At 43.1% G+C, this 14487-nt stretch overlaps 1 protein-coding gene across 1 annotated transcript in view; it reads right to left on the reverse strand.

Annotated features, from left to right (window-relative positions):
- Window positions 1-11260: 11260 nt before the first annotated feature.
- The window catches only part of DOK5 (docking protein 5), a 141182-nt gene continuing 137955 nt past the window's right edge, over window positions 11261-14487 (reverse strand). Inside the window, exon 8 of the mRNA XM_060077857.1 lies at window positions 11261-12027. Coding sequence (XP_059933840.1) covers window positions 11963-12027 — 65 coding nt within the window. The 3' untranslated portion in view covers window positions 11261-11962. The remainder of the gene's footprint in view (window positions 12028-14487) is intronic.

Below are 14487 nucleotides of genomic sequence, written 5' to 3' on the forward strand. Positions count from 1 at the left end.
TAAATAATGTGTTGGTTATGTTTGAAACTTCCAACCATCAGATCTCTTAAAGTAAGTGCCCTGTGCACTGCTGGCCACATCCTAGACACCATCTGATCACAGGCCAAATAAGAAAAGGAATATGCAGTCACCAGGACGGTCCCATGAAGATCTAAGCCAGGCTGCGGTGACACAGGAGGTGGAGACTTGGCAACTGTTGAGTTAATGTCCTACACACCAACCAGGCTTCAGTGGAATTGTTCCTGCTCTGGGTGGAATGCCTCTCTGGGACTCCTGAACCAGGCAGGGAGCAAAGAGGTTGAGAATGGGCACATTTGATAGAAGAGGGAATGAAATCTTGAGTCTCTTGTCTCCTGGAGAAAAGAAGCACTGCTCTTTCTTACATAGAATCTGAATAAGTTAATGCAAGGGAAATCTCCTCTTCTCTGCAGGCAACTTTGCATTAGGATATTTTCTTATCACAGGAGGATCTATCCTATGTTTGTCAAAAATTCACTTGGTATGTTTTTCTGCCTGCAATTGAAAACAATAAAAGTCCTCCTTTGCATCAGATGTTTGCATACAAATTATATTTGGCACTTTTATAATGTACTACAGAATCTTCAGTGTGCTCTGATGGGGCACAGTATATTATAATGGGGAAATACATATTTTTCCATTAACCAATTGCTTTTTTCACAGGTGGATCTGTAAGGGAGTTATAAGAAGGCAAAAGGAAAAGAAAAAGAAAAAAAAATCCCTGCAACAAAAAAATAAACCAGGTCTGAAATTCTGACAGCTTCTTCCAATGAAAAGTGGTTAAATGGGTCTTTGAATTATCCTACCCTACACTGCTGTCTGATTGTTGTGCTTAGAGAATGAGTTTTACAGACACTTATACAGAACAAAATCATTAGAGAAGAGATAATGGGACACCACAGTAATGACTGTGGGAAGGAGCACTGGGCCTTAATTAAATTCAAGTGAAAAGCACTGTTCTTTTACAAAAGGTAGATGGATCCCATCTTGAGAAGAAGCCTATTTCATAATCCCAACATTCCACACAGCAAGAAAGAAGATAACAGTGGACTGTGTCCTAGGCTTGGAGCTCACAGCCAAGGGCAAGGGAATTAAAAACAGAATTGAGTACCAGATATTGGGTTTCCTATGCATCAATTTCTATAATCCTCTAAAGATAACTACCCTACAGACAGTGCCTGCTACACTGTGGGCCTTCAAATCACTGCTGAATAAATGTATGAATCAATCAATTTTATAAAACTGATACCAGGAGAAATTAAGAAATTTGCCTAAAATCACACTGGGGTTCAAACCCAGTTCTGTTGGACCCAGAAGCCTTTCCAGTGCCCGTTGTTTCCTCTGTTGAATGGGGGCATGTTTCTGTGTCCAGAGAAGGAAGATTCTGGAATGGAAAATGAGCAGGAAGCAATGAGACCAGTTCCTTTTTGAGATGAGGAGGTATCCCAGGCCACACAATGACCTTCATGGGCCAATAAATACTTTTGCCTTCCTGGGCACCTTCCTCCATAAAATGGTATTAAAAACTACATTATACGACTGGGTTTGTATGAAGACCAATATAATCCAAATTGGATTTTTTCTTCTGATTTTAAAAGTAAAAGATTTTTATGGGCCTCTAAGAGAATCATGGGTCCCAGGCACCGCACCTGCTGTGTCTTACGGAGACCGCAGCTCTGACAGCATCGCATAAAAACTCCATCAACTAGAAACATTGCGCACACAAAAATTTTATAGGGAGTCCACATCCCTGCAAGGTTTTGATGCTCGCAACATTTACCAAACACCGTTGAAATCAGTACCTAACAAGTCAGTTAGGATCCTGGTTCACTACACATGCTAGAGACCCTCAAGTAGGAATTTTTCATATGAAATAAGTCCAGACAAGGGCAGTCCTTATACAAGGGCTGGTCTAGCTACTCACGGGGAGTCATAAAGGACCCTTCTCCTTCTCGTTTCCTCTCTGACATCCTTACAAGTGTCTTTGCTCCTCGTGGAAGCAAGACGACTTCTCTACCTCCAGCCATCCCATCTGCATTCCAGGCAAGATGAAGAAGAAAGTGCCAAGGATGAGGGGTAAAAGCCTTTGCCTTAGAAGTTTTGTTTATGGGGGAAAGGAAGCCTTCTGCGGGCTGGAATTGGGTCCCATGACCTTCCAGAGAATCTGGAAAAGTAAGTATTTTCAAGTAGAATCACTGCTTCCCCCAAAGGGTTGTTAGTAAGGAAAAAGGTTTAGTAGAGAAAAAAATGGAGCTTGAGTGGGCAATCAGCAGTGTCTGCTTCAACAGCCATAATTCCTATAAAACAAAATGACTCCCTGGTCCCAGTGTGTGACCAAATCTTTGAAAATACTACCCAGTTCAGGAAAGTTTCAGCTCAGCAGAAAACTGGGCGAGTTCTTTGGTTTTCACCAGAATTCGCTAATCCAGGCCACTCGGCCCTCTGTTAACACTCGAGCAAAAGAGACATAATAGCATCCTGTCGATTAGCTAACGTGTCTGCAGTAACCACCTCCCCGGGCTGTATTTATTTTTAATAAATGTCTTATTTCCCAGTACAAGACACTGGAGTTGTCTTCCCTAGGCCAATAAAAATAGGTGTGTCATTTGCATCTACTTCTTCCTGGCTAGATCTTATCTGCTTGCTAAATTTTAGCTCGAGCGCTATTCTCTCAATAAAAACTTGCTGTTTGCAGCACAGGTGGCTGAAAATGCCTCTCGGTGCTCTCCGGGCCCAGGGATCCAAAAGTCACCTTACTGACACCCCTCCTACCGGACAGTGAGATACACTAAACCCTCGCTACTGAGCACAGTTCTTGGTCATGAAGGTACACAGTCGGTGTTTGTGAACAAAATGCGAACATGACTCAACAAAATATTCAGCTGTTCTACTGGGGTAGGTTTAGGGTGACCAACTGCCCAGTTGGCCTGGGACTCGGGGCTTCCCTGGACATTGGACTTTCTGTGCTAACACCAGGAAAGTCCAGGCCAGCCAGAGAAGCTGGCCATGGTGAGTACAGTACCCATGCAGCACTGGCTTAGAACCGATTAGAAATAATATCATCATTAACAAAAACATTTTTTGAGTGATAACACTGTACCAGGTCCTCTCTTAACAGTTTTCCTGTATTATTTTGTCCTCACAAGAACTCTAAGAGGAAGGGACTAATGTTATTCCCATTTTACAGGTAAGGAAAGAGAGGTGCAAACTTTAAATCGCTGAGCCAAGGATATACAGTTAGAAGCAGCAGAGGTGGACTCGAGCCCAGGCAGCCTGGCTCTAAAACCCAAGCTCCTGCCTCACCCGGATCCTTCTGAAGACATCGGGCCCTGTGAGCTGAGGCCCATTTACTTGCTCAGGCTGTTGCATTGCTGATGTGCATGAGAACTTCCATCTTATAGCTGGGGGAGAAGGAAGGAATTTGTGGGCAGAGGCGTTTTATCCAATGCAAACCAGGAGGCAATTTTACCCCCAGAAGACACTTGGCAGTGACTCTAAAAGCACCTCACATCTGAAGCATTTTTTACAATTTCCAAAGAGTTTTCATACCTATGACTTCATTTGGTCTTAACCAAATGGACAGGAGAATTGTTGCTGTTATTTTGTTGATGAGGATGTTGAGTCACCTCTGCGTTCCAGCTATTTCTGGAGCTTTTCCAGCTCTTACTCTCTCTTTTATAGTAGCCTGCAAGGCATTTTTAAAAGTTATTTTTATTGTTACCTCTGCTTCAGGAATCAGAGCATAGAGAGGTTGAATGACTTGCCCAGAGTAAAACAACTACACAATAATCGAGCGAGGCCTCCCAGCCCAAAATTCTTTCCTCCTACACATCAGCTCCTAAAGCGGGGTCCTTGGAAACCCAATCCTGAAAGATGCTCCAGAGAAAAGAGTTACATTCGTTTTAAGCTACATGTTTAATACTTGCAGTACCCTAATTGGAAATCTGCATTCTAGGAGTTGTAAGTTGGCTAAAAAAAAGAAAAACAAAACAAAAGCCAAACAACAGAAAAGCACATTCCCCAAACTCCCTCAACTCCAGAAGTGGCTTCAGCTACCTTTCCATCTGATCAACACCAGAAGCTTGGCTAATTAGCAGAATGGGTGTTAGAAGTGGGTTTTCTTGGTGAATAAAGAGGTGTCAAGAACATACGGAAACACTGTAAACATTCCCACCCCTTTCAGGATTAGGGATGAGACTCCTGTGGGCCCAAGAACCTTCCTCTGGAAAAATGGTCCCTCACAGGCTTTGCAATCTTTTTTTTTTTTTTTTTTTTTTTGCAGTACACGGGCCTCTCACTGTTGTGGCCTCTCCCGTTGCGGAGCACAGGCTCTGGATGCGCAGGCTCGGCGGCCATGGCTCACGGGCCCAGCCGCTCCGCGGCATGTGGGATCTTCCCGGACCGGAGCACGAACCCGTGTCCCCTGCATCGGCAGGCGGACTCTCAACCACTGCGCCACCAGGGAAGCCCTCAGGCTTTGCAATCATAACTGTTCCTCTTTTCAATGGATAGCTATGGGACTCCTCCACCCCACTAGAACCTTAGCTGAAATCTTCACCACACCTCCAGTGAGAACACCTGAAAGTACAGGGGGGCCACCAGTCTGGCCACACCACTGTTTTTATACCTCCTGGCTAGTAATCGTTAGCATGTATCTAGACATTTGGTACAGCTGCATTGCAGACAACTATTCGATGGCCCATTGGAGGGTGAGAAGACCTGGTGAGAAGACCTGCCCTCACCTGTCTCTCTCATCGCTGGAAACGACTGATGCAGAAACAACCACCACCAGCCAAACTGGTTTAAGACATGTCACAATAAAAAGCTCTGCATCTTATGTTATAAAGATAAGTAAATAAAAGGTAATATATATAAAAGAAAAAAAAAACAAGCAAAAAAACCCTCTGCATCCTATAGCCTGCCCTTGGCTATTACATTACATTTACTAAATGTAAGGTGCCAAGAAGTTTGCAAAGTAAAGAAACTGGTTTGAGGTAACATTTACCAGAACTTCACTTAAGGATAAACCTTTTTTTTTTTCTTGCTTAGGAACTTGAGTTGGCCTCTCATAGGCCGCCCTGGGGAATCCTGGTCTAGGCGTATCTGACCGCCCCCCCCACCCCACCCCCCGGTGGCTGCTGCTAACTGACGTGTCCCCCAGCAAAAGGAAAGAACCAGAATTAGACACTGGGCTTTTATGCCTTCAGAGCCGCGTTTTTCCTATTGTTCTCGGCTCTTCTCCAAGTAAATCACAGAATCATCAGAAACCCCATTGCAGCCTCTCCAGGACTGCACTGTGATCTTTATCTTCAAAGCCATCCAGCTAGGCCTCTTGCTTGAAATTTGCATGACAGCTAAAGCAAAGTAAATTTGGGGGCTGGCTTCCTTTGATAAGCAAATGTTTCTCTTTCCTTCTTTGTTCTGAAGGGACGGCTTTAAAAGGAATTCAGTGATGAGGAAAGTAATTCCACACTATTGAGTTTTGGGCAGTCACCGTGACTGGCTTGGGGCATTCGCTTAAAACAGGAACCGCGTGGCCTGTCTTCAATAGAGGTCAATTATTAAAAGACTGGACTGGAAGGTTTAAAAGGTGAGCAGGGGTCCTGGGTGGAAGCCACGTGTGGAAGCAGGAAAGAGGCAGAAAAACTCAACTGGAACCTAATCCTCAGCCCCACTCAGCTTGCTTTCTCTTCAAGAAGCACCTTCTGCACAGGACCGGCCACAGAGCTGGTGAGACCCAGTGTACAATTAAAATGTGAGCCTCTGTGTTCAGAAAGCAAGAAAGAAGTGCCACTCAAGGAACTAAAATGTAACAACCTGTTTTCCTTTCTTCCTTATTCTCTGTTGGTCACTGTTTCTTTTTTTTTTTTTAACATCTTTATTGGAATATAATTGCTTTACAATGGTGTTAGTTTCTACTGTATCACAGAGTGAATCAGCTATACATATACACATATCTCCATATCCCCTCCCTCTTGCGTCTCCCTCCCACCCTCCCTATCCCACCCCTCTAGGTGGTCACAAAGCACCGAGCTGATCTCCCTGTGCTATGCGGCTGCTTCCCACTAGCTATCTATTTTACATTTGGTAGTGTATATATGTCCATGCCTCTCTCTCACTTCGTCCCAGCTTACCCTTCCCCCTCCCCGTGTCCTCAAGTCCATTCTCTATGTCTGAGTCTTGATTCCTGTCCTGTCGCTAGTAGTTCCATTTATTAAGCTGTTTGGTCCAAGCCATTTAAGCTGTCCTAACAAATTAGGAAACATTTAAAAATACACCTAAGTCAAAAGAAAATATATTTTTAATTTTATTCTTAACCACAATTGCTTGCTAAGGGAATGTGTGTGTCTATAGGGCACTGAAGTTCCTCAAATCTGGGAATCAGACTGAACACCCACTGCCACCCTCATTTACTGGTGCACACCGATTTTTCACACAGTACTTTTGCTTTTTATTGCCAAAAACCCAGTTTCACAAAAATGATATCATAGAAATGAAGTTAATGTGATCTAATGTTGAAACTGAACAGCCTCCAGCCAGCAGTTCCCAAGGGTTCAACAGACGTTGAATATCACTGTTTGCTGCAAAAATTTAATATATCCCACAGCACCGCTGTGAACTCACCGTGGCGCCCTGGGCACCTCAGCACACAGTTTGGGAACCACAAGTGTAGAAGTAAAGCATGTGGGCTCTGGAGTCATCACCCTCGCAGGGATGGTGTAAGGATTATGCTTGGCACACACAGGAATTCCAGAAAAGTCAGGGCTCCCTGGCACGCGTTACACTACTCATCTGAGGGAGAACCTATATTGTCTAATACTGTGATTTAATGATGTATCTGTTGCCGTCTCACTTTCCATTTCTTTATGAAATGAAGATTTATTGAGTACCCACTAAGTTAACGAGGTATTTTATTTGGTGCTGGGGGGACAAAGCTTAGCCAATTAGATACAGTACCTGCCCTCAGGGAGCTTGAGAAGCATGGAGAAGGCAGAAAATGCAATAAGCACATGAACATGTCATTATAAACAGTAATTAGTGCTACGCAGGAACCGCTCTGAGTACCTTAAAAGCTTATAACTGGCGGCTTCGTCTGGTCTGGGGGGTCCCAGGAAGGAACTCAGAGCCTGGTGTTTTAATTAATGTCTAAAGAAAGTGTTGGTTTTGCAAGAGTAGAAGAAAATAAGGTTTTTCCAGGCAAAAGGAACAGCAGAAAAATGACCCCTGCAGTGAGAGGGTGCAGGCTGCGCTCAGGGGAGGGCTAAGCATTCCCTTCCACCAAGAACATTCATTTCACAGGTGATGCTGAGGACAAGAGATGCCTGCACGACCAGGGTCCCCAGAGGATCAGCTGGTTCCAGAAGGCCCGGATCGTACAGAGCAGGACTCTGCAGACCTTGCCTGTAGAGGGGACGTGGCCCCTGACACCACCACTCAACTCTGCAGTTGTTGTGCAAAAGCAACCACAGGTAACAAACAAATGGACATGGCTGTGTTTGAATAAAACTTTGACAAAAGCAGGGATAGGCTGGCTTTGGCCAGCACTTACAGAACCTTGCTACAGAAGCCTTCCACGTGTGCCTCATTAGGTAGGCCAAAGGAGGGTAGCTACCTACTGAAAAAAACAAAGCTAGTGCTGGGCCTCCTAGGGTTTCCAATGGAAAAAAAGTAAATAAACACAACATGTAAACACAGCAGAGAGACAACAACGACGAGCAGTCACCGTCCGGTCAAAACTCAGAGCAAAAATAGTCATCCTTACCCTTCTCCGACATCTTTAAATCCATCCAAGCAACCTCTGCTCTTCAGTACAGGAGGGGACTGCATCATTACCAAAGGCCAAAGTTACTATGATAACAAGGAGCAAAGCACTCTGGGGGAAGGGTGGGCGGGGGAAACCTGGTTGGCTAGTGGCTGAGCGCTGGGTCATTAGCAGCAGCTGCGTATCCGGCTCTGCTGCACCCGGCACGCTCTTTGCAGTCTATGCCCTGCTTTCCCCAGCAGCTTCTGGCTGGCTTTTTCCTATTAAAAACAACGGTGCGAGAAGCCCTTGCACTTTAGGCATCTCCGAGAAACAAAGAAGGTCAAACTGAGTCTCCTTATTAGTTGTTATGGCAACAAAGAAAGTATTGCAGAGGCACGGGAAACGCCACTACAGACCTCACTGCCTGAGCTTCAGTCACAAGGCAGCCCCCCTTCCTGTGTGTAGGCGCCCCACCCCCCCCGCGGAATCTCACTGGTGCCCTCAGCCGGGCCGCACCCCAGCTCCGCCTGCTGACTTCCCCGAAGGCATCTTGTTTAAGAACACCTTGCTGACTGCCTCCAGGCACCAAACTTCACCTGATGGGAACTCTCTCCATTTCAATCTCCTCAAGGTTTCTTAAAATGGGATGTATACCTCCTGCATTGGAATTACCTAGAGATGCTGATTGAAAATATAGATTCATCGGCTCCACCCCAGACCAGCTAAATAAGTATCTTTTGCCAACATTTGATAACTACAAGCGCAGAGTAGAATGTGCGCAGCTGTATCTTCTTTAGCACAAATGTAGGCAAATGATTATCACCTGGTCTTGCCTTGGCCGACCCAAATCCCTAGAGGTTGAGCCAGAAGCTCTCTTTGAAATCAGCCAGCACTGACTTTCATCAGAAGATGAGCCGCTTGACCTCCAACATTTAATCAAAACAACTTAAAATTTCAATATGAATGAAAAGTACTGAGTTTGTGTGGAAATCTCAAAATGGATTTTTTCTGGGACTGAAAGGAAAAATTTTTAATAGTTGGTACATTCCCCTCTGCAAAGGTCAAGATTGCCCCCCCTCAAAAATCATAAAATGTCTCTATGTAAATGTACGTTCTCTTCAGTTTTTTCTATCTCCTGCACAATTGGCTTAAGCACTTTGAGGTCATGGATAAGGCGCTGTGAAGGCAGGTACACTGCTGGTTATATTCACACCGTATTTTTAGCAACTAACACACAGCCTGGAATACCCAGAGACAAGACAATACTTGGTAAATGAATAAACGAATCACAGAAACCCAAGCAGTCTTACGTGGAAAGCATTTTAGTAACTACTGCATCATGCTGCCTTAAATTGGGTAAAAGGTCTTTTTAGCGCCGGCTACAATAAGCATGCAAAGGGGAAGAGAAAACCACACCTTCTGCCCCAAAAAAGTCACTTTCTCAGTATATAATTAAAACAGAAACAACTATGTCTAAGTGAAATTCTACCGTTTAACCTCTGGATTTGTTTATTCGCAATGTTGGTGTAAGTGCTTGAGAATTCAGTTTGGTTTGTGTACAAATCCACCACAGCTTTGAAATGTTCCCCCTTCTCATACCGGGATATTCACCACTGACGTTAGGGATTAGAAAAAGAAAACTCAAAACCACTTCAAATCACTATTTCTCTTATTTAAGGCCAGAAATTAAAGTGTTTAAATTTCTCATGGTTTCTACCAAAAACCTGAAACTGATAAAAGATAGTATTTGCTGTTCTTACAACCTAGAGTAGGGAGGGGCTGCAAGTACGGTGTGGGCGAATCCAGCCTGTGGCTTGTTTTTGTAAATAAAGTTTTATTGGCACATAGCCATGCCTCTCCTCTAAGTATTATTGTCTATGGCTCTTTTTTGCAATACAGTAGGAACAGTGACACCATAGGACCCCCAGAGCCTAAAGTATTTATATTCTGGCCCTTTAAAGAAAAAGTTTGCTGCCCCCAAAGGCAGCATGTGTAAGGCATTTTACACAGCAGTCTCTGGAATCAGATTGCCTGGGTTCACATGTGTCTACCATTCAGTAGCTGTTAACATAATCAAACAGGAAGGCCAGCAGACTGGGGTGATCCTAATGCCTCGATAGCCTACATGAGCAAAGCAAAACGTAAGCCAGAGTCAGTGCGTGAAAATCCAAGAAAATAAAACTTAGGAACAACCAACCACAAACAGCCAACTAGCCTTTCCCAGATAAGGCAAACACTAGAGTCAAGTCAAATAATTCCCTTGCTTTGCTTCCAAGTCTTCTCTGTAAAAACCTCCTGTTCATGGAGCACTTCTAACTACTTTTGGTCGGGCGCTGCCTGATCCAAATAGATGGATACTCAAATAAACTCAATTTTAATCTGCCTCAGTGTACCTTTTAACAGAGCTAAGAGATCTTGGGCATATTTTTAGATTATTTAAGCTCCTTAAGGCTCAGTTTCTCATCTGTTAAATGGGAACAGCAGTTGTACTTACCTCATGGAGTTGTTGTGGGGATTAAGTAAGATAACACAAGTAAAGCTCTAAGAATAGCAGAGACATTAAATAGAAGCCGTTAGGATAATCTAATAGCACTCTCTTTTCTGTCAATATGTCTCTTTTTTGAAAAGCCCTAAAAGAGGCTCTGGTTTGTAGTTAACTACACTCAGCAACATTTCTTCACACACTCATTAGCTGTAGACTTGCTTCAGCAATTCTGACTTCATTAAAATTATAATTATTTCTTTAATTCCATTTGCTTTATCTACTTCTTCAACTTAATCCCCCGTGCTGGCTGCCAAGGCCCTGGGAATCAGGGAGAACCTCTTATGAGGCAGTTTTAGATGAGAAAAATAAATAAATAAGAGCCACATAGAGTCAGGAAAACGAACAGTGAGCAAATGATCAAACGTGTGTGGCAAACCAAATTTTTAAAAGATGAATACAAATACATCTAGGAGAAGTAGAATGAGCTAAAAGGATGTGAAGAGCAGCTACAGAGAACACAACACAAGTGCATCCCAGTGAAGCCATTAGCACTCAATCATTTCTATATCTCTAATCCACTAATTAATTCTTAGCTGAATTTAATCCTCCCTCCCCCAATATTTCTCCACCCCTGAGAAAAACACATCCTAACCAGCAGAGTCCTTGGAAATCCCAACCAACTCAGATCTGGGTGGGATTTTAGCAGGGCCTTTGGGGTTTTATTGGTCAATCTCTATTTTAGGAAATGATGCATTTTTGGAAGGAACATAAATGAAAATGAACCTTCTTAATGTCCCTTTTTGGGGGACTTAGTGAACAAACGCATAAATGGTTGGATTCCATCAAATGCGATGCCAAACCACACTCATGGCTCGTAAGGCAAATATTCACATACCTTCAGAAACACTGGAGATACAGAGAAAACCATATAGCCAGAATCCCAAGACCATATGGGTGAAGAATGATCTTTTATTTTAAAATGTTTTGGGAAAGTACACCAAACAAAATCAAGGCTTTTTTAAAAAGGAGGGAGAGGGGAGATGGTGTGAGAGAGAAATTGTAACCCTATAAAGAATATAAAGGGTGCCTGGAAAGGTGATTTACTAACATAATGGGTAATACTGAGTTAAAGCACTGATGTAACTAATGGGGAATATAATAAAGTATGATGGCCAACAGTTATGTGGGACCATAATATTAATAACTGAGGAATACGGTGTATAAACAAATAACAAATAATTAAGAGCCATTTTATTGTCAGTACTATCATACAATTGAAACACTCAGAAGGAAAAACCACAAGAATCGGCAAAAGGATAGATTCAGAGAGGTGCAAGGGACACGGCATCTACAATAGAAAATCATTTTGTGGCATCGACTCCTTTCTGTCCAACTGTAAAAGAGGGAAGAAAACGTCAATATCTATAGAACAGGTTTCAATGATGCTAAGTTTTTTTTAAGGAAAGAAAAAAGAAAAACGTTTTAAGGAAAAGGTTTCAATTATGCTAAGTTTTTCTTTTAAGGGGAAAAAAAAAGAAAGGAAAAAAAGAAAAAGACAAATATGGTATTGCAGAGTTTCCCAAGGACCACGCAGTTAGCCAGGACGTGTAGCTTCTTTTCTTCAGCGCTTCCCTCGGGGTCATCCTCTGACCTCTCGGGTGGGTCTGTGCCTGACACGTCACAAGCATGTCACACAGCAATTCTTGGCAGTTCCGTCAGTGCTCAGATGGGTAGGCAGGAAAAGTCTCTGTTCGATGAAGCTTCAGAGGGCTGGTGACATCTTTTCCAAAAAAGATTTAGAAATCGGCAGTTATATTTCAAGAAAGCCCACAACCAGATTAGCTAGTCACAAGTTTCTCTGTAGCAGAAATAAGTAACATAGGACACAGGATTTTTTTCCCAGAGGCCACTCACAGGAATATGCAAATGAAAGTCATAAGAGAGGGCATGATTAACATATCATTTGCATGTGGCCTTTGCACTGAGCTATGATCAGACCAGTAGCAGTTAAGGACAACCTCCTCCTTAATGTTTCGTCTTTTTCAACTCCTATACCCAGAATATTTAGAGGAAATGATATAGAATCAAAGGACTGTGGAATCTTTTGGTGAGGACACTCTTTGGAAACCGGACCAGAAGTAAGACAATATTATATTTATACCTAGGAAATCTTGCAGTAAAAGAGGACTTCTTAAAATCCATTTAGCCTTTGTTATTTCAGGTTTAAGTTCCAAACCAAGAAAAATGAAGAAGCCAAGAAGGCAACATGCAAGGCAACTGTGAGCCCCCTTTGTGACACAGGATAGGGCTGGCAAACTTTCTCTATAAAGGGCCAGATATGAAATAGTTTAGATTTTGTAGACTGTATGGTGTCATAGCAACAACTTAACTCTGCTGCCTGTAGCACAAAGGCAACCAGTTAATATGTAAGGAATGGGCGTGAATGTTCCAAGGAAACGTGAAGAAAAACAGACAGCAGGCTGGGTTTGGCCAGGAGGCCAGTTTTCCAGTTCTTGCAGACAGAGCACACCATCTGCTGGCTAAGGGTTACCACAAGCAAAGGAATTTACACTGCGGACCAGGTGAACAGCTCTCAGAAGTGAGCAAAGCAAAACCTACACAACAGTACAGCATTCCTGGAACCAAATGTGTGGATCAAGCCGGCCTAACACACAGGGAGATGGGACCCCAGCTAAGTGGAGCATGTTCGCCCCACCAACACGCGTTCAAAACACTGGACCTAGCAAAAAAGCTTCACAGTGGCCTCTGGCCCCCTAAGCCTTAAGCTCTATCTGATTATCACCAACAGCCCTGGCCTCCATCACACCCCAGTTGAGTCTCTTTCTGACATAAGAAATCGTGGATTCGGATATTTGCAAGCCTCAAATCTGAACCATAAGAAAATTATATATATCTAGTCATACAGTCATTGGTACACAAGAGCAGTGATTATTATTAAAGTAATTTGAATATTAAAATATCCCAAATCACTAGAAATCATTTCTTCTAGCCTCCCAGCCATTTTGGACATGAATTCTATTCTCTTTCCAACACACACACACGCATGCACACATGCACACATAAACACACGCTATAACGTAGAGAAACTGCATTAATGGGTTTGAGTCCTACAAGTAAAAATCCAGGCAAATCTTTATTACAGTTTGATAAAAATTCCCTGCAGGAAGTAGACAGCGTACAAACAATATTGATGCAAAATCCACATCTTCAGTGAAGTGCAAAGCCCTTCCTGAACCTTCAACGGTAGCTCCTTAGACTCTGAAAGTTTTCGAGAAAAGTGACTGACAGCATTCACTTGGGGTCAAGTCAAAATGAATCCACCTGCAGCTTCTACCATGATGGTTAACTGGAGCTCCCTGGCTTGGTTGGAATGCTGTTTTTAAGCTTAAAGCCAGGAGATGGATTGAGAGATTCTTTTTACATTTTTGCAGTTCACACAAAGGTCACAAGCTGGTACTGGCCTGTGGACGCCATCTGGGCCCAGCCCTGTTCTCTGGCCTGTGCAGAGCTTGGAACATTTGGAACTGCTTGTCAATATCTGAATGACTGCAAACTTCCCGTAAAGGGCGGATGTCCCTCTTTTCTAGGCCTGCACTCTCCCTGCCATTTTTTTACCAGGGACCCCACCACTCAGTCCTGGCATGTCCTCCTGGCCCCTACAGACATGTGACCTTTAGACCCTGGTTTATTTGTCATCTTTTCACATTTGCTCAGATCTTAATCTATTACTTCTCTCTTACCAGCTGCATATACAATGTATGTGACTGTGCTAGAATTAATACTGAAAAATCAGTGTTATAGAGAACACATTTTTGGTTGCCAAGGGGGAGGTGGGTGGGAGGGGTGGATTAGAACCTTGGGATTAGCAGATGCAAACTATTATATATAGGATAGATAAACGACAAGGTCCTACTGTAGAGCACAGGGAACTATATACAATACCCTGTGATAAACCATAATGGAAAAGAATGTGAGAAGGAACGTATGTATATGTGTAACTAAATCACTTTGCTGTATAGCAGAAATTAACACGACATTGTAAATCAACTATACCTCAATAAAAAATAAATGATAAAAAAGAAAGAAAAACCAATGTTAACTCCTCCAAAGTAGCCACTTGCTCCAAGAATCTATCATCCTTAAAATAAAAATGTAAATTGCATGGCCTGGAACCAACCCGCTGGAGGAGCTATTTCCATCACATGGTATCTGTCTTGGA

The sequence above is a fragment of the Mesoplodon densirostris genome, chromosome 16, assembly GCF_025265405.1.
Source record: "Mesoplodon densirostris isolate mMesDen1 chromosome 16, mMesDen1 primary haplotype, whole genome shotgun sequence".
Lineage (NCBI taxonomy): Eukaryota > Metazoa > Chordata > Mammalia > Artiodactyla > Ziphiidae > Mesoplodon > Mesoplodon densirostris.